At 42.8% G+C, this 19255-nt stretch overlaps 1 protein-coding gene across 3 annotated transcripts in view; it reads right to left on the minus strand.

Annotated features, from left to right (window-relative positions):
- Nucleotides 1-19255, minus strand: part of myom2b (myomesin 2b) — a 119661-nt gene that overhangs the window by 32502 nt on the left and 67904 nt on the right. For 2 of the 3 annotated variants that reach the window (XM_048531057.2, XM_059645585.1), the window contains exons 15-21: nt 17638-17821; nt 16078-16252; nt 14252-14373; nt 7092-7109; nt 6048-6235; nt 3506-3632; nt 481-659 (exon numbers count right to left, since the gene is read on the minus strand). In XM_048531057.2, the coding sequence (XP_048387014.2) occupies nt 481-659; nt 3506-3632; nt 6048-6235; nt 7092-7109; nt 14252-14373; nt 16078-16252; nt 17638-17821 (993 nt within the window). The remainder of the gene's footprint in view (nt 1-480; nt 660-3505; nt 3633-6047; nt 6236-7091; nt 7110-14251; nt 14374-16077; nt 16253-17637; nt 17822-19255) is intronic. The other variant, XM_048531059.2, reaches the window with a different exon arrangement.

Here is a 19255-nt window from a genome sequence, read left to right on the forward strand (position 1 = left end):
GGCAAAGAGAAAACCTTCCAGGGCTCTCAGACTTGCTGGATAGAAACGTGCATGTGACTGTGTGACGGCAGAATACAAATAAATGTAAAAATTGACCTTACATGAAGTGAATGTCTCTAATTATGAAGGGACCTTGTTTGTTTAATGATGATTTTATCCCCACAGTTTTCTCCTTTCCACTCCTGAAATTGATTGGTGTTAACACGCAGTTCTTGGGTTATAGGCAACTCCTGTGATACCTTATCCGAGTAGCCATTCTTTAGGGTATGAACTCCGTAATAAAGTTTGACAAAGTATTTACTTTGCTCACCATCACAGTCAAGTGTGACCCAGTTGTTATCTAGCAGCCACACATGGATACTGCTAAACTTAACACGGGCGCTTTAAGGTCTATTTCAGTATTTCCACTGAGGTATAAAAACATTAACTTCAAAGTAAATCAATGTATTTAGTGTAAAGCATAAATTACTGATTCCTAACCTTCAAGTAGCGAGTGGACACCGCTTTGTCCGTTATAGTCCTCCATTCATCAGAACCTGTCTCGCAGATGTCCACAGTATAGCCAGTAACAGGGCTGTGGCCAGTGAAAATTGGCGCTTTCCACAGGATCACCAGAGAATTGTTTCTTATTTCACAGAATGTCAAGTCGTAAACTGGACCTGAACAGTGCGTAGAAAATAAGGTAAAACATGTTAGTGCTACCCAATATCATGACTTTGGAAGTGTCCTGCACTCGTGAAGAAATGTTCAGAATTAAAGGTAATTACAGGTGAGGAGAGGCTTGGCAGTGGTATCTGTATATTTTTGCTACAGTCATTTCTCAGCCACTGAAGATCTGTAAATAAAATCTTGTGCCTTGGGGCCATTGACTGGCCTAAGCATAGTATTTACAGGAAAATTAGGTGAGGAGATGTGCTCACACACAGTGGTTGGTGGAGGTGGAGAGTCTGGGGTTCCAATTTGGTGCCTCTTCTGATCATAGGGTGTTTCAAACTGCTTCACAGCAAATGAAGTGCTTTTGTGGTAGCGTCATTATGGTCATGTCAACATGTACTGACTGAACACGTAGTGTCATCCCAAGTTTCAACCCATGTTTGTCACATTCCCATTTTTCAGTAGCCGAGCGGCTGGAATATCCAGTTGCAATATTTGTTTTAATAACTCAAGACACTGCATTTCACTCCTGTGCACAGATCCGAGAGATTATAGGTTACATTAAGGTGCTAATGGTAGGTTATCTGCACTTCAGTATATACAATCTCTTAAAGGGTCATTCCCAGGATTTATATGCATTGAAGGGTCATAGTGCACAAAGTTAATTAGCATGAGGCAAGAAATGCAACTGTTTCTAGAATTCATAGCTGCTGGAAAATGGAGGCTGGGCAATTCTGCATACTAAAAGCACCACCAAGGATGATGACTCCTATTCATATTGCATGTAGGTGACGGAGGTGATGGGGTCAGTGAATGACCTGTCACTCAGGTATGGCTGGATCTCACTGGGCGCAGGCTGATGGCACTCCGGTGAGAGAATGTTGAACAAGGCGGGGGAGTTGGGTGGATATGATCTGGTAAAATTGTGCACAGAGAGCTTCCATCTGGCACTAGGGGCCCAGGTGAGTATTAACTACCTATCTAAGGGCCTGAGTTAGGCCAAGTGGGGAATTTCACCAGATCTTATTTTCCATATTTTAAGTTCACACAAGCTCACAGCGAAACCAATGCTAAAGATGCCATACATCATCAATTCTGAGACTACAGTTCACACACATTAACTGCTATTTTACTGCAATATTAACACTACAGTAAGAAAAAGGTCCTTCTTCTCAAGATTATGCTGGGGTCCCTATAGTTTGACCATCAAAATCTCTGGAGAAATGAAGGAACTGGTTAAAGGTGCTTATTTACTTCACTTCTCTAGGAGCTGCAATTACTGAAGTTACATTAGGAATCTGGGTGAAGTCCAATTACTTTAGGTCATTGGAGTGAATTTTCAAAGAAAAAATGAAAAATACACCTTACCTACAATTGATATCTTCCCATTTTCCCAATTGATTCCATGCATTCTCTCCTTCCTACCCTCTCTGTCTATTAACAACCCATAGATTTGTCAATGTTAGCACATTGGGCCCATCTATGCCATGCTATCCATTAAACAGCATTAACTCCTCTTTCCCAGCCTTTTCTTTGCATCCTTATAAGTCTTCCTTCTTGAATACTTACCTAATGCCCTTTTGAGACATACTTCTTTCTCTGTCTCAGTATCAACTTATAATGAAGCAGGTTTAATTATCTCATTCATTGGAAATCTATTTCAGCTTGCTTTGATGCTAGATCATTGTAAATGAAGCCAAATTGTTACTTGACATGTCAAAGCTTATCTGTGAGCCTTTTGAAAGCACAGTGCCCTGACCAGCAAGAATGCCCACAATACTACAATGATTAACGAAAATGGATTCCAGCCCCAGCAGGGTATTCTGGTGCAACTTACTTTTCAACATCAGAGTCTTCTGTCTATCAATTCCTGAAGGATCACTTAACAATAAAAGTGCTGATGATTGGTACCCTACATCAATACTTGATCCAAAGCTCCCAAATCATTTGCATGGATGAGGCAAACCACCAGCAGCTGCAAGGATTGTCAATATCTGCCCCAATCCACTTTCACAGCTGAGCAACCCACAACCAGTCAGTCAACTATAGAACCCCCAAAGATCTAAGAAGGGCGGAAGAAAGGTATTTAACTTTTCAATCTACACTATTACAAATGGAACCATTTTGTGTCCAGGCAAGATTGATCTGAGGAGATTGGCAATCACCTCAACCTAGTTAAGGTTTTGGATCTTTCACTAAGCTTCATAGAGATCATATCTCAAAGATCAAGGAACAATACAATCTCAGCTGGTACATTCGCCATTAAGGCCTTTCAAAAAGACAGACAGAAATTCCCATTAGCTCAAGCTCCCTTAAATATCTGCCTTTTGCCCTCTGCTAGAATATAAAGACCCATGTGAATTGGATGATCCCGCCTCCTTGACCTGTCCATCTTCCCTGGGCTGACCTATCCCCTCCCTACCTCCCCACCTATACTCTCCTCTCCACCTATCTTCTTTTCTCTCCATCTTCGGTCTGCCTCCACCTCTCTCCCTATTTATTCCAGAACCCTCTCCCCATCCCTCTCTCTGATGAAGGGTCTAGGCCCGAAACGTCAGCTTTTGTCCTCCTGAGATGCTGCTTGGCCTGCTGTGTTCATCCAGCTTCACACTTTGTTATCTTTGATCCCCAGCTTAAATAGTTTTCACCCTCATGCCTTTGCAACTGTTGTCTCAGGATTAATTTAGGTTTTCCACCTGCCAAGTCCAGGCATCAAGGCCTCTGCCATTACTGCTGCCATAAAGCTCTTGCCAATGCAATTTTAAATGAGCATATATTCCTCAACTGAGCGGTCACTCTGTATTTTGAGCGACTTGCGTTTATAGAGATGTTCCGCTGATAATTCTCCTACCTGGTTCTGACATGGTCCATGCCTCACATTTGAAAGGCCGACTGGAATCTGAAGGGATGCCAACGCCACCCAGGTTCACAGCACTGATTTTAAATTCATAGAAAGAGCCTTCTTTCAGGTTTTCAACCTTTCACAGTGCAACAAAAGAAAAAAAAAATCAACATTGCAACTACCATGAAAGCTTCAAACTACTTAAAATCAATCCATGCTGTAGTGAGTGGTGCATTCGCCGAACAAATTAATTAATTTGGTTTGACAAGCGTTTTCCAAACAGTCTGCCATAAATTGGTTGGTTAGCTCAGTTGGCTGAATGACGACCCAGGGTGACAAAAACACCACAAGTTCAATCCCAGACTGCTTGAGGTCACCATGGCAAACCTGCCTTATTAACTTCTCCCTGTTTCTTGAGCCCAGGAGATGTCCAGGCTAATCTTACCACAGGTCATCTCTATCTAATGAAAGCAGCCTTAGGCCCTCTTGAACTATGACAACTTTCACTTTCAAGGCCTATGTAATTTACAGAGAAAAAGAAAAGGGAAATCACAGTTGGCAACCTCAAGAACTCTAGCATAACTTCAACTCCATGAAGGTTTAATCCAGCCCAGTTCCTGATAGAGCTGAGTGACCTGAAACTGCAGTCACAAAGACATTATGTTGACAGGAGTGGTCAGTTAGGGTCCAAAGATAATACAGAGGAAAAGGCTGACCCTAGATGAAACAGTGAACACCAATAAGCAACAAAATGGTAATCTGGGATGCTCAACCTTGGAAAGAAATAACCGAGAGAGAATCTTATTAAAAACCCAAGATTTACTAAAAGGGAAGGTCAACTTAGAAAATATTATAAAGGCGACACACAGGTCAGGCAAGACAAATTCAGGGTAGATATTAGACATTTTTTTTACATAGAGTGAGTCCAATAGTTTGCAATGCGTGATTATCAGGAAGAATAGTTAATTCTGAAAGGCTGGATTCATTCAGGTGCTGTAATGGGAAATGTTACAACTGTAATTTGCAAGGACGAGCTGAATTTGACAGAATCATCTTGACCTGAATCTTTATGATCTATAAAAGGAAGATCACGCTTTTGACAAAATTAAATATACTTATGAATGCTGCAAATAATCGCTATGGGGACTCACAATGCAAATTCAAATACTCTTGGTTTTCAGAACACCAATCTGATTAAATACCCTGAAAGAGTGGGGCTAATCTTTCTGGGGCAAGTAATAGGAGGGAGGAGTAAATCTTTTCCCTTTCACATTACCTCGGGCTTATGTGGCTGCTTTCTAGAACAAGCAGGAGTTTATTTATTTGACCTCAATGGCTGATGCTCAATTTTCATCTCTCAGCAGTTGGAAACCTATTTTTAGGGACCACAAGAAAGTGGTATTGTACATCTTGTTAGTGAAATTCCTTTTGATCAGAGATTCTGATTGAGTGAGTGCTTGTTAGGCAGCACTTTGTTCAGGCAGCTTTTAAGTTCAGACCATAGACTATTGTTCTGTAATAACAGCTTGAAGCCTGCAGCAGTGTGCTGGTTTCTGCTTCTCAAAACATAGCAAAAACATAGCTAAGTCCTCAATAATGATCTGACTCATTAACTCAGGTGAACCTTGACTAATTGACAGGCACGTCATGTGTTTGCCCTGCATCCAGGCAGAGAAACAACACGATGTTCAGTTCCGCAATGTTTCTTCAAAATGCACTATACAATGTATTTACCTGTACAGAGCTTTAAATGATTTGAAAGGTGACTCACTTTTACTTTTCCCAATGTTTACATAAATGCATTTACATGTGGGAATGTTGATGAATCAATTCCCTTACCATCGGTGAAATGGAATAAAATAAAATTGCAAAACAGTGTTAATGTATTGGCACAGTGTTATCAAACATGTCCAATATCCTTCCAAATTACTTCAAAGCAAAGAAAAAATTAGATTCAATAGGTGCATAATATCCATACAATACACAACTCCATTAGATCTTTTCAAAATTTGAATTTTTAGCTATCAATATTAATAGACAGTAATTATGTTAATCCGATCAGGCTAGAGGAAGTGTACTATGGTATACATAACATGGGTAAGATTTGTTCTTCATTCCCGAAGTATCACTTCAGCAAAATGCAGAAAGGAAATTAGGCAGGGAGGCTTGCATATCTGTAATAGAGCTGCTGAATGTTCATAACAGTCATTTCAAATGTTAGGAAACTTTAATATTCTCCATCACATGTACATAGTGCTTACTTCACAATTTTTCTCCTTGCCCTGCCACACAGTTAGTGTGTAATGTTTGGTCAGGATTTTGCTAATGAGAAAGCTTTAGCACATTTTAAACATCAGTGTTATGCTTAAATCAAGCAAATAATCGATCCTTGATCTCAACCATGTATATTTCAAAAGTTTGATTCTTTGTGGTTTAGCAACAAATTCTGCAACAATTCGCATTTGGTGACTGGCTAGTAGAAACAAAAGGGAGCTCTTCACATTTGCGGGAATTGTTTTCGCTTACTAAAAATATTAAAAATAACACTAACTTTGTAAACTCTTCCAGTGATTGGTTTGATGTTGCTTTCATGCCAATGTAAGTCAGTGACTTCACGATGATCCATGTAGTATCCAGTGATATCCGAGCCGCCAGTAAACCGTGGTGCCTTCCAGCCCAGTGTCATGGAGTCTTTTGAGCAGTCAAGGAGAGTTATACCATAAGGTGAAGATGGGGCAGCTATGGGGAGATAAAGATTGAGGAAACTAAATTCTAACTCTAAATCTCAAGGTATCATCTACTAATTTCAAATTACTTTAAGTAAGAACAATTCTTTCTTGAGTGAAGTTGCTACATAATTGGCCAATTAAAGTACAAGAAGTAGTACTTTTTTAAGATTCCACACATACTTGAGACATCGTATGCAATCTTATATAGTTTATGTTAGAGTTTCAGAATATTTTTAGAATACTGTGACTATTTAAATAGAGATTTAATTAAATAGAAATTTAAATTCCAATTGTTTTATTTAGTGTCCCGCTGAGAAAGCTGAGTACGGGTCCACTCGTGGGTCTCCAAAGAGTTTTTAAATGTCAGGAGGATGGGACATTTGGTCTCGGTAGCATTCATAAAGTTAACAATTGATTACATAAGGTTGCTCTTAAGTTTCACTTTGCAGCCAGAAGCTTCCACCTTCTGGGGCAATTTTAAAAATGCCTGCTAAAATAGAAAATATCATGAGCTTAACAGCTTCACATCCAAGATTTGTGTTGGTGCAAAGTAAATCAACAAAGATTAGAAGGATAAGTGGCATCAATGTGGCATTAAAGAATTGTAATTAAAAACTATTCTAAAAGAAACAATGGATTTGTGCTCAAACACCACATTTCCTGTGAGTGTTAAAATGATTTGTTCCACACTTAGAGCACTAGTGACTTATACTTATTAGGGAGTGAGTATTAACTGTGTTTACATAGTGGTACCATATTGGGATTGTTAATATGTTGATCCATTAAAGAACAACATGGTGCTTTAAGGTATTGTTAGCCAAAAAGAAATATGCTTGATATTGCTTCACATTTGTTCCAATGCCTACCATGAGGGATACCACCTCCTAAAATGATCACATAAAGAAAGTCACTTAGTTACAGAAAAGTAGTAGCATCCAAACGCTTATTAAAAAATAAAACAATCAACAGCACTGGAGAGTAGAAACAATTTTTAGCAAAAATTTCAACAATTTACTTAATGTAGTAATCTCTATGGCTCTATCATCATTTAACGTTCCAATTTAATATTTCAGTAAATAGCATTGGTCTTCACTATGCAAGGTAAAAGTATCATCCCAGGAATTGCTGAAAATTAATAAATGGAAGGGAAAGAAAATGCAGGTCGGTTAGCTTAACAGCTTTCAAAGGGAAACCACTAGGATCTATGATTAAAGATGTTGTAGCAACACACTTGGAGAAGTTCAAGGAAAGCAGGCAGAGTATATGTGGAACAAATACAGAAAATGCTGGAGAAACCCAATGGGTTGGGCAGAAATTACATTTAGGCAGAACTAAATCTATTTGGTTCTGAGGAAGTCCTATCGGGCTTGAAACATTGACTCTGTTTCATTCCCCCCTGAACCTGCCAGGCATGTTGAGATTTTCCAGCATTTTTCATATTTATTCCAGATTTCCAATACCCATAGTATTTTTCTTTTATTAGAGTCCTCGTGGTTTTTTGAAAAAGAAATTAAGTACAGCCAACTTATTTGAGTTCTTTGTTGTGAATATTGGGGACTTGGTGGATTTATTGTCCTTAGATTCCCAGAAAACACTTGATATGTTGCTACATTACAGGTTATTGTGTAAAATCAAAGCTTAGGGTGTTGGGGGTGTCATCGGCATGAACAGAAGATTGATTATCTAACAGACAAGATGGAGTAGGCATAAGCAGGTCATTTTCTGTTTGGCAAGATGCAATAACTGATGTGCTTCAGTAATTAGTGCTGAAGCCTCAAATATTTACAATTTATATAAATGATGTGAAGGGGCAAAAGAAATGGTTAATAAATTTGCAGACAACACAAAGATAGGTAGGAAAGTAACAGAGATAATGGGAACTGCAGATGCTGGAGAATCCAAGATAATAAAATGTGAGGCTGGATGAACACAGCAGGCCAAGCAGCATCTCAGGAGCACAAAAGCTGACGTTTCGGGCCTAGACCCTTCATCAGAGAGGGGGATGGGGTGAGGGTTCTGGAATAAATAGGGAGAGAGGGGGAGGCGGACCGAAGATGGAGAGAAAAGAAGATAGGTGGAGAGAGTATAGGTGGGGAGGTAGGGAGGGGATAGGTCAGTCCAGGGAAGACGGACAGGTCAAGGAGGTGGGATGACGTTAGTAGGCAGGAGATGGGGGTGCGGCTTGGGGTGGGAGGAAGGGATGGGTGGGAGGAAGAACAGGTTAGGGAGGCAGAGACAGGTTGGACTGGTTTTGGGATGCAGTGGATCTCCAACTGCCGTCGTGACATTCACCGCCTCAACCTCTCCACCCCTCTCACCCACTCCAACCTCTCCCCTGCAGAACGGGCAGCCCTCCGCTCCAACCCCAACCTCACCATCAAACCCGCAGACAAGGGTGGCGCAGTGGTAGTATGGCGCACTGACCTCTACATCGCCGAGGCCAGACGCCAACTCTCCGACACCACCTGCTACCGCTCCCTCTTTCATGACCCCACACCCGAGAACCAAACCATCATCTCCAACACCATTCATGACCTCATCACCTCAGGGGACCTCCCACCCACAGCCTCCAACCTCATTGTTCCCCAACCCCACACGGCCCGTTTCTATCTCCTTCCCAAAATCCACAAACCTGCCTGCCCTGGTCGACCCATCGTCTCAGCCTGCTCCTGCCCCACCGAACTCATCTCCACCTATCTGGACTCCATTTTCTCCCCTTTGGTCCAGGAACTCCCTACCTACGTCCGTGACACCACCCACGCCCACCACCTCCTCCAGGACTTCCAATTTCCTGGCCCCCAACACCTCATTTTCACCATGGACGTCCAGTCCCTATACACCTGCATTCCTCATGCAGATAGCCTCAAGGCCCTCCGCTTCTTCCTGTCCCGCAGGCCCGACCAGTCCCCCTCCACTGACACCCTCATCCGCCTAGCCGAACTCGTCCTCACCCTCAACTTCTCTTTCGACTCCTCCCACTTCCTACAGACTAAGGGGGTGGCCATGGGCACCCGCATGGGCCCCAGCTATGCCTGCCTCTTTGTCGGTTACGTGGAACAGTCCCTCTTCTGCACCTGCACAGGCCCCAAACCCCACCTCTTCCTCCGTTACATTGATGACTGTATCGGCGCCGCCTCTTGCTCCCCTGAGGAGCTCGAACAGTTCATCCACTTCACCAACACCTTCCACCCCAACCTTCAGTTCACCTGGGCCATCTCCAGCACATCCCTCACCTTCCTGGATCTCTCAGTCTCCATCTCAGGCAACCAGCTTGTAACTGATGTCCATTTCAAGCCCACCAACTCCCACAGCTACCTAGAATACACCTCCTCCCACCCACCCTCCTGCAACAATTCCATCCCCTATTCCCAATTCCTCTGCCTCCGCCACATCTGCTCCCACGATAAGACATTCCACTCCCGCACATCCCAGATGTCCAAGTTCTTCAAGGACCGCAACTTTCCCCCCACAGTGATCGAGAACGCCCTTGACCGCGTCTCCCGCATTTCCCGCAACACATCCCTCACACCCCACCCCCGCCACAACCGCCCCAAGAGGATCCCCCTCGTTCTCACACACCACCCCACCAACCTCTGGATACAACGCTTCATCCTCCGACACTTCCGCCATCTACAATCTGACCCCACCACCCAAGACATTTTTCCATCTCCACCCCTGTCTGCTTTCCGGAGAGACCACTCTCTCCGTGACTCCCTTGTTCGCTCCACACTGCCCTCCAACCCCACCACACCCGGCACCTTCCCCTGCAACCGCAGGAAATGCTACACTTGCCCCCACACCTCCTCCCTCACCCCTATCCCAGGCCCCAAGATGACATTCCACATTAAGCAGAGGTTCACCTGCACATCTGCCAATGTGGTATACTGCATCCAATGTACCGGTGTGGCTTCCTCTACATTGGGGAAACCAAGCGGAGGCTTGGGGACCGCTTTGCAGAACATCTCCGCTCGGTTCGCAACAAACAACTGCACCTCCCAGTCGCAAACCATTTCAACTCCCCCTCCCATTCTCTTGATGACATGTCCATCATGGGCCTCCTGCAGTGCCACAATGATGCCACCCGAAGGTTGCAGGAACAGCAACTCATATTCCGCTTGGGAACCCTGCAGCCTAATGGTATCAATGTGGACTTCACCAGCTTCAAAATCTCCCCTTCCCCCACCGCATCCCAAAATCAGCCCAGTTCGTCCCCTCCCCCAACTGCACCACACAACCAGCCCAGCTCTTCCCCTCCACCCACTGCATCCCAAAACCAGTCCAACCTGTCTCTGCCTCCCTAACCGGTTCTTCCTCCCACCCATCCCTTCCTCCCACCCCAAGCCGCACCCCCATCTCCTACCTACTAACGTCATCCCACCTCCTTGACCTGTCCGTCTTCCCTGGACTGACCTATCCCCTCCCTACCTCCCCACCTATACTCTCTCCACCTATCTTCTTTTCTCTCCATCTTCGGTCCGCCTCCCCCTCGCTCCCTATTTATTCCAGAACCCTCACCCCATCCCCCTCTCTGATGAAGGGTCTAGGCCCGAAACGTCAGCTTTTGTGCTCCTGAGATGCTGCTTGGCCTGCTGTGTTCATCCAGCCTCACATTTTATTATCTAGGTAGGAAAGTAAGCTGTGAAGAGATCATCAGGCTGCAGAGTGATATAGTTGGGCTACCTGAGGAGCAAAGAGCTCGTAAATAGAGTATGATATGGGGAAATGTGAAAGTGTCCAGTTTGGCGGAAAGAATTCTTAAAAATTTTATCCGAATCGTGAAAAGTTGCAAAGGTCTGAGATGCAGAGAAATCTTGGTGTCCACGGACATAAATCACAAAAGGTTAGTTTACAGGTACAGCAAATAGGAAAACTGATGGAATTTCGTCATTTATTGTGAGAATTATTGAATACAAAAGTTTGCTTCAGTTGCATACAGCACATTAGTAAGACTGCATTGAGACTATTCTGTACAGTATTGATCTCTTAACAAAGGATGTAAATGCTTTTGAAACAGTTCACTTGTCCCAACAGCCTCAAGTGCACCTGTACCCATAGTCACTGCTGCAGATGTCAGATTGACCTTCTTAAGGGTGAATGCACAGAAAGTGACTGGCCCTGGATGACTCAGATCCTGTGTGAACCAGCTGGTGGGTGTGCTCACTGACATCTTTAACCTCTCCTTACTATGATCTGAAGTCCCCCCCCGCTTCAAGAAGACCACCGTCATCCCAGTGCCAATGTAAAATCATGCAGTGTACCTCAATGATTACCGCTCAGTGGCTCTGGCATCCATAATTATGAAGTGCTTTGAGAGGTTCGTCATGGCCCACATCAACTCCATCCTATAAGATCGTCTTGATCCTTTGTAATTCACCTAGTGGTGCAACAAATCTATGGCAGATGCTATCTCCCTGGTCCTACACTCAATCCCTGGAACATCTGGATAACAAGGATACCTATGTCAGGCTCCTACTTATTGACTTCAATACTGTCTCCAACACCAAAATTCTAAATAAACTCATCTCCAACTCCGAAACCTAGACCTTGGCTCCCCCGTCTGTAACTGGATCATCGACTTCCTGACCAATGGGCTTCAATCATGAAGAATCGGTAACAACACCTCCTGCGCCATAATCCTCAACACTGGTGCTCTGCCAGGTTCTGTACACGTTCCCTTGCTATATTCCATATACATTCATGACTGTATGGCCAAATCCCACCCCATCTCGATTTACAGGTTTGCTGATGACACCATGAAAGCTTTGAGGCGAGACAAAGTACAGAAACAATCTCTCCATCAATGTCTGCAAAATGACGGAGCTGGTCATTCACTTCAGCAAGTGGGGTGAATGGCATGCCCCTATCTGCTGAGTTGGAGATGGTAGAGGGTGTCAAGTTCCTGGGAGTAATGATCACTAACAATTTGTCCTGGTTCACACACATCAACACGATAGCCAAGACAGCAAAACCATACCTCTACTTCCTTAGGAGGCTAAGAAAATTCGGCATGCCCACAAAGATTCTTGCCAATTTTTACAGATGCACCATAGAAAACATTCTATCTGGTTGCATTGCAGCTTGGTATGTCAACTGCTCTTCCCAACATTGCGAGAAACTACAGAAAGTTGTGAACACAGCCAGTCTATTATGCAAACCAGCCATCCATCCATTGACTCCATCTATACTTCCCACAGTCTCAGGAAAGCAACCAACATAATCAAAGACCCCTCCCACTCTGGTTATACTATACTGACCAGTCCTCTCAAATGTTAATGTTGATGTTGCTCTCTGTATCTTCTCTACAGCTGCACCACTGTATTCTGCACTCTGTTCTGTTGTCCGACACACTTTGTAAGATAAGGTCTGCCTGCATAACATGCAAAACAACACTTTTCACTGTATCTTAGTACATGTCACAACAATAAATCAAATCAAGTCAAAAGGAGATGAAAGGTTGTGGGAGGAAGTAGGAATGTGAAGTAATCAGATGGCCATGATATTATTGATATCGGTTCAAGGGCCATCCAAATGGCTTACTCCTGCTCCCAATTTGTATGTACATATATACTTTACTGAAAATGTTAACCCTTTACATTTCACCCCTCAATGAATGTAGTTGACAGTTGAATGACATGCTCAAGATTTCAACCATTAATAGCTAAGGTGAATTCTGCACTATTCCATCCATATTTTAGATACTCTTTAGCTATAATTCACAAAGGTTAACAAGACTATTGCACTGAATTATGAGTGAAGATCATTCAAATGTGATAAAAGGTAAGTTAACACTTCTGTAAAATTAAAATAAGGATTTATTTTCTAATTTGAAATATATCATGACTCAATAAATTTTGACAGAATATTATTCAAAAAAATCTTTGGAATTACTTGAGCAAAAGAATGACAATGATATCGCTGCTTCAATCTCCTGCATCCACATTTTTGAGCAGTATTGTCACCTCTCTTCCTTACTTTTAAAGACTTCTTGTAGAAACGTATAACTTCCCTTCTCAACGTGGAAACTATCCCTTAAAAAGCTAGCTGGAATTTCCTTTGCAGTTCCATGCCTTAACAAACAGGGGGCAAAGGACATAATTTTTTTCCCCATTTTCATTTGAAGTGTCTTCTCAAGTGAGATTCAATGTGTCCTGTCAGGCTTGGCTCAGAGTTATTTTTCACACGCAATTTTCTGCACTTAATTAATTACTCGACCAGGTTCATGTGCATCTTTCTCTATGAATCATGCCTGGCCACAAGTGGGATCCTCATATTTTTAACATCCCATTGCACATCATTTCAGACTCTGCAACCCAGGAAGCATCCTCCACATGGGCTCAAGACTCTACATTTGGGACATTGCACAGTGGAAAGGAAAACTTATTCCTGCTTGATGGAAAGGGACTTGAAGCTATTGGTAGTTACATTGTTTATTTTGTTATTTTTGTATTTCCCAGTCAGGGATGAATTAAATCTTAAGTCTTGAACTACATATGTAGCTGTTAATATCTGAGGAACAGTCAGGTACCAAACGTATAAACTAACATTGCTTTGCTGCTGTTTCCATTTCAGTCTTGTCCTGTAGTATATGTGTCATTGCAAAAAGAAAACTGTACCTTTATGTTATTAGTAATTTTTTAAAATCCTTCAAGTTAGATTTATCAGACATGTGTACTACCGAAAGTTATGATTGCTAATGTTGCCCTCATATGTTTTTAAAATCTGAAAATCCATTAGTAATACTTTATTTTGATCACTGAATCATGGAATATTGCAGCAAGGAACAGGGTCATTCAGCCTGTGTTGACACTTTCAAGTTAGCCCCCCTCTTTTCCCACACCCTTACAAAATTTTCTTTTAATATCTATCAATTACTTTTTGTAAGGTGCCATTGAAATCTCCAGGCAGTGCATTTAAATATATTAAATTCAAACTTTTAGTTGTATTTCATAACAACTTTAACCTCAATGCTTTGTATTTCCTTTATTAGTATGTATATACTGTTTGAAAATCAGGAATGTGTACTCACTCAGAGCTGCTTGGACAGTAATGGCTTCTGATTCTTGTGACACCTCACTCAGTCCCAAAGCATTAACCGTCTTCACACGGAAGATGTACTTATGTCCATTCTTTAGTCCATGAACAACAAATCTAATGGAGGAAAATGCAGGGAGACTTACTGAAGTAATTCTTCATTTAAGGGTTATGTATTCACAAGTTTCCACAAGTCTGCCAGTATGAACTTACTTTTGGAAGTGGCATATTTTGTCATCACCTGGGAAAACCTAAATGAATAAAACACTTGAATGCTATTGAATGTCATCTTTTCCGCAATTTGTTACTAATTGCTTTTTCCTACTTGTTTACATTTACTGAACTTCTAACTATTAGTAATAGAGTTCGTGCACAAAACCCATTACCAGCAAAATTAATGCTTAAGGTCCAGAAATCCATTGGACACAGGCCTGGTGTTTGCACCAAGGTTGGTTCTGCTGGCACCAAAAACAGAAATTGCTGGAAATGCTCAGCAGGTCTGGCAGCATCTGTGGAGAGAAATCAGAGTTAACGTTTCAGGTCGAGTGGCCTTTCCTCAGATCTGTTGGTACCATTCTGCCAGAGGTTACAGAACTCGCAGGAAGGCAAAATCCATAGAGTGGCCCCTTCAGAAATAAACTGGTACATCATCTCATGGCTCCAGGCTGCTTTCTTGAAATGAATCCCCAAACGGGGTTCACATGCAATGTCTTGGAAGTCTACTGGTTCCACCGATATCATTGTAGGGCCTCTAATGTTATGGAAAACAGCAAAGGTCTGTAAAGATAATAAAATGTGAGGCTGGATGAACACAGCAGGCCAAGCAGCATCTCAGGAGCACAAAAGCTGACGTTTCGGGCCTAGACCCTTCATCAGAGAGGGGGATGGGGGGAGGGAACTGGAATAAATAGGGAGAGAGGGGGAGGCGGACCGAAGATGGAGAGTAAAGAAGATAGGTGGAGAGAGTGTAGGTGGGGAGGTAGGGAGGGGATAGGTCAGTCCAGGGAAGACGGACAGGTCAAGGAGGTGGGATGAGGTTAGTAGGTAGCGGGGCGTGCGGCTTGGGGTGGGAGGAAGGGATGGGTGAGAGGAAGAACCGGTTAGGGAGGCAGAGACAGGTTGGACTGGTTTTGGGATGCAGTGGGTGGGGGGGAAGAGCTGGGCTGGTTGTGTGGTGCAGTGGGGGGAGGGGACGAACTGGGCTGGTTGAGGGATGCATTAGGGGAAGGGGAGATTTTGAAACTGGTGAAGTCCACATTGATACCATATGGCTGCAGGGTTCCCAGGCGGAATATGAGTTGCTGTTCCTGCAACCTTCGGGTGGCATCATTGTGGCAGTGCAGGAGGCCCATGATGGACATGTCATCAAGAGAATGGGAGGGGGAGTGGAAATGGTTTGCGACTGGGAGGTGCAGTTGTTTTTTGCGAACTGAGCGGAGGTGTTCTGCAAAGCGGTCCCCAAGCCTCCGCTTGGTTTCCCCAATGTAGAGGAAGCCGCACCGGGTTCTGCAAAGCGGTCCCCAAGCCTCCGCTTGGTTTCCCCAATGTAGAGGAAGCCGCACCGGGTCTGTAAAGGTCTGTAAAGAGGTCTCCAACCCCAGCTCCTCCTGTGACAATTGGTTATATATAGGACAGCCAGAGGTTCCAGGATTAGCAGGGATCCAGCTTAAACCTAATGATCCATTCAACAAATCTATAATATCTATGAGATACATTTACACTGCAACACAAAATAAGGGGTGTTGATTTCATGGACTTCTCCTTAAAGCAACATGTTATTTTTAATGCAGGCAAATTGAAGACAGGATTTGCAAAAATGACCTTGTGTATTTTACAGGCTTGTGATTGCAGGGCTGCCAGTCATTGGTTCCCACCAGGCAGGAATCAATGTAATAGCCAATCAGGTCTTTTGCAGTTTTTGAAGGCGTCCAATGCACAACAACCGAATGCTTTGTGTTTCTTGCACATCGAACACCAGAGGGCGATGATGGAATTTCTGAAAAAGGGAATAAAATTTTAAAAACAAGTGGCGACTATTGTAATATTAATTATTTAGACATGTCAAGGATGGGCTGCAAGAATATTCACCAGCAGTGCTCAAAGCAATTTCATCCCTTACTGTTAAAAATATAGCCCATACAGAAATCGGGCAACATTCCAGTCTGGTCTGCATTGTGACATCTGACATGGCTTAAAGGCAGATGCTGACCATCTCAAAAATGAAAAAGCCTTGCTATTTTCAAGTTATCCATTATTGACATCATTGGATCATCATTGACCAAAAGCTTAACCAGACCAGCCAAATTAATACAATGGGTCCTAAACAGTGTAAGGAGGCTGGATACTCGAATGAATGGTTTAACTGTTGGGCCCCCTAAATTTTTTTCTTGTATCTACAAGATCCAAGTCAGTGTGCTGGAATGCTCTCCACTCGTCTGGATGACTGCAGTAACATTCAGGACAGAGCAGCTTGCTCAGTGGATGTCTTGGAACTGCAGTGAGAATAATCTACAGAATACAATGCAGCAATTTTGATACAGACTGTCTTTCCTTCACATTCTTGTCACCTAAGGTTAGGGGAACATTGTAGGGAAAGCACAGGTCATCCTGAGGTGGAGATATGCTGCTACCCTTTCATCACAATTAGATCAATGTCCCAGAATTTAGAAGTGTTGCAATAGCTCAAGAAATACATTATCTTTGACTGTGGACAACATGGGATGCAAAACAGATAACTAAATCAAAACAGAATTATTTATTGCTCTTAAAACTATAATAAAGAAAGAATTCCATTTGATGCCACCAATGGTCTAACTGGTCTAGTCAACAGCTGTACTGTTGCACAGGAAAGGCCAGCTTGGTATTGGATTCAGTTCGTAGACCTGTGTCAAGTTAGCTGATCACACTTGGTGTAAGAGATGAACATTCCAATGCATGGCAATAGCCCCGACTGTGGAAAAGGAAACACAACAGCCAGCCTTATTTCAATGCAAATGACTGTGTCGTGATTCATCTTGGAATGTACATGGATATGGACAAAGTAGAAAGGCAAGAGAGAGCAATGCTGTCTGTATACAAAAATGAAATTCTTGAAGACTATCCATATGAGGAAGATGTATTTGAGGAAGATGGGTACCTCTAAATGCTTTAATAGAACTGGATTGGAAAATGTTTCATGCGATTTTCCCTGGACTGAACATTGCTGTCTGATATAGCTTCGCCATTAATAACTATTGCCTGTTTGCAATCAATCTTTGTGGTGGTCTAGCAAAATGCAGTCATCACACAACACACATACTTCGAGATGTATATGAAGAGAAAAGTGAGCATGCTAGTAATTCTACATTGAAATTTTCACAACATTGTGACTAAAAATATTACCAATGCGATCCTGAACCACAACTGGTCCAGTCGATGCTGATGGCTGGCTCATACCAGACTTGTTAACAGCAAAAACACGGAATTCATAGGATTTTCCTTCAGCCAAGTCAAATATAGCAAGACGTGGGGATCTTGCTGCAATCTCTTGGTTGACCCTTTGCCAAGCTGAACTGCCAGCCATGGTCTGAAAGAGAAAGGATATCATTATTATTGAAACTGTCCAGTTAATAATTTGCAGCCTTGAAAGTGAGACATTATTGATTAAAAAAAACTTAAAGTTGACTTTCTGACAGTTTATCAGAGCAGGTTGACTATTAGATTCCTGGGGTGAAGTGACTGACTTATGAGGAAAGATCGAGCAGATTTGTCCTATATTGTTTGGTGTACAGAAGAATGAGAGGTGATCTTGTTGAAAAATAACTTTCTGAGGGGATTTTACAGAATCAGTGCTGAGAGGATGTTTTCCATCATGGTAGATTTGAGAACTAGGGATGCAGTTTTAAAAATAAGGTGGTTCTGCAATTAAGACAGACAGGAATTTCCATCTCTCATAAGGTCATTAATCTTTGGAATTGTCTATCACAGGCAGTAGTAGAGGCCGGACCATTGAATATATTCAATACAAACTTAGACAGATTTTTGCTCTACAAGGGGTTCGAAGCTTAGGAGATTGAAAGGAAAGTGGAACACGAGGCCACAATCAGATCAACCACAATTTTGTTGGTTGATGGAAGTCCCTCAAATGGCCTCTTCCTATTTCTTCTTGCTCCAGCTATTCATTAGGGTAAATTTAAAAAAAATGTCATGGCATCTCTTTCTGGATGTACAGACCAGAGAGGGACATGCACAGTACATTCCTTTCTCAGGCCCTAATGAATTGCAGGGAGAGACCTTGAAACCAGTGTTATAACACGTAAAAGGTACCAAACAGCAACAGAGATAGTAGGAACTGCAGATGCTGGAGAATCTGAGATAACAAGGTGTAGAGCTGGATGAACGCAGCAGGCCAAGCAGCATCAGAGGAGCCGGAAGGCTGAGGTTTCGGGCCTAGGCACTTCTTCAAAAGAAGGGTCTAGGCCCGAAACGTCAGGCTTCCTGCTCCTCTGATGCTGCTTGGCCTGCTGTGTTCATCCAGCTCGACACCTTGTTATACCAAACAACAACATCTTGAATTTATATAGCACCTTTAATGCCGTCATACATCTGACGATACTGCATAGGAGCACCACATCTAACAAAATTTGATACCAAGCTGCACAAGATAGCAGATGACCACAAGTTTTGTTGAAGGAGTATGTTTTGATGAGTGTCTAAAGGAGGTTTTGAAGAAATAAAGAGGCAGGCAGGCTGAGTGAGTATGTTCCAGATCACAAGCTCTTGGCAGCTGAGGATAAGGCCACCAATGGTGCAGCAATTAAGATTATGGATGCTTCAGTGTCTAGAATTATGAGGGTTTAGAAATCTCGGAGGGATGCAGTGTTGGAGGAGATTAACATAGAAACATAGAACATAGAACATAGAACAGTACAGCACAGAACAGGCCCTTCAGCCCACGATGTTGTGCCGACCATTGATCCTCATGTATGCACCCTCAAATTTCTGTGACCATGTGCATGTC

This window comes from Stegostoma tigrinum, chromosome 4, assembly GCF_030684315.1.
Source record: "Stegostoma tigrinum isolate sSteTig4 chromosome 4, sSteTig4.hap1, whole genome shotgun sequence".
Classification (NCBI taxonomy): Eukaryota; Metazoa; Chordata; class Chondrichthyes; order Orectolobiformes; family Stegostomatidae; genus Stegostoma; species Stegostoma tigrinum.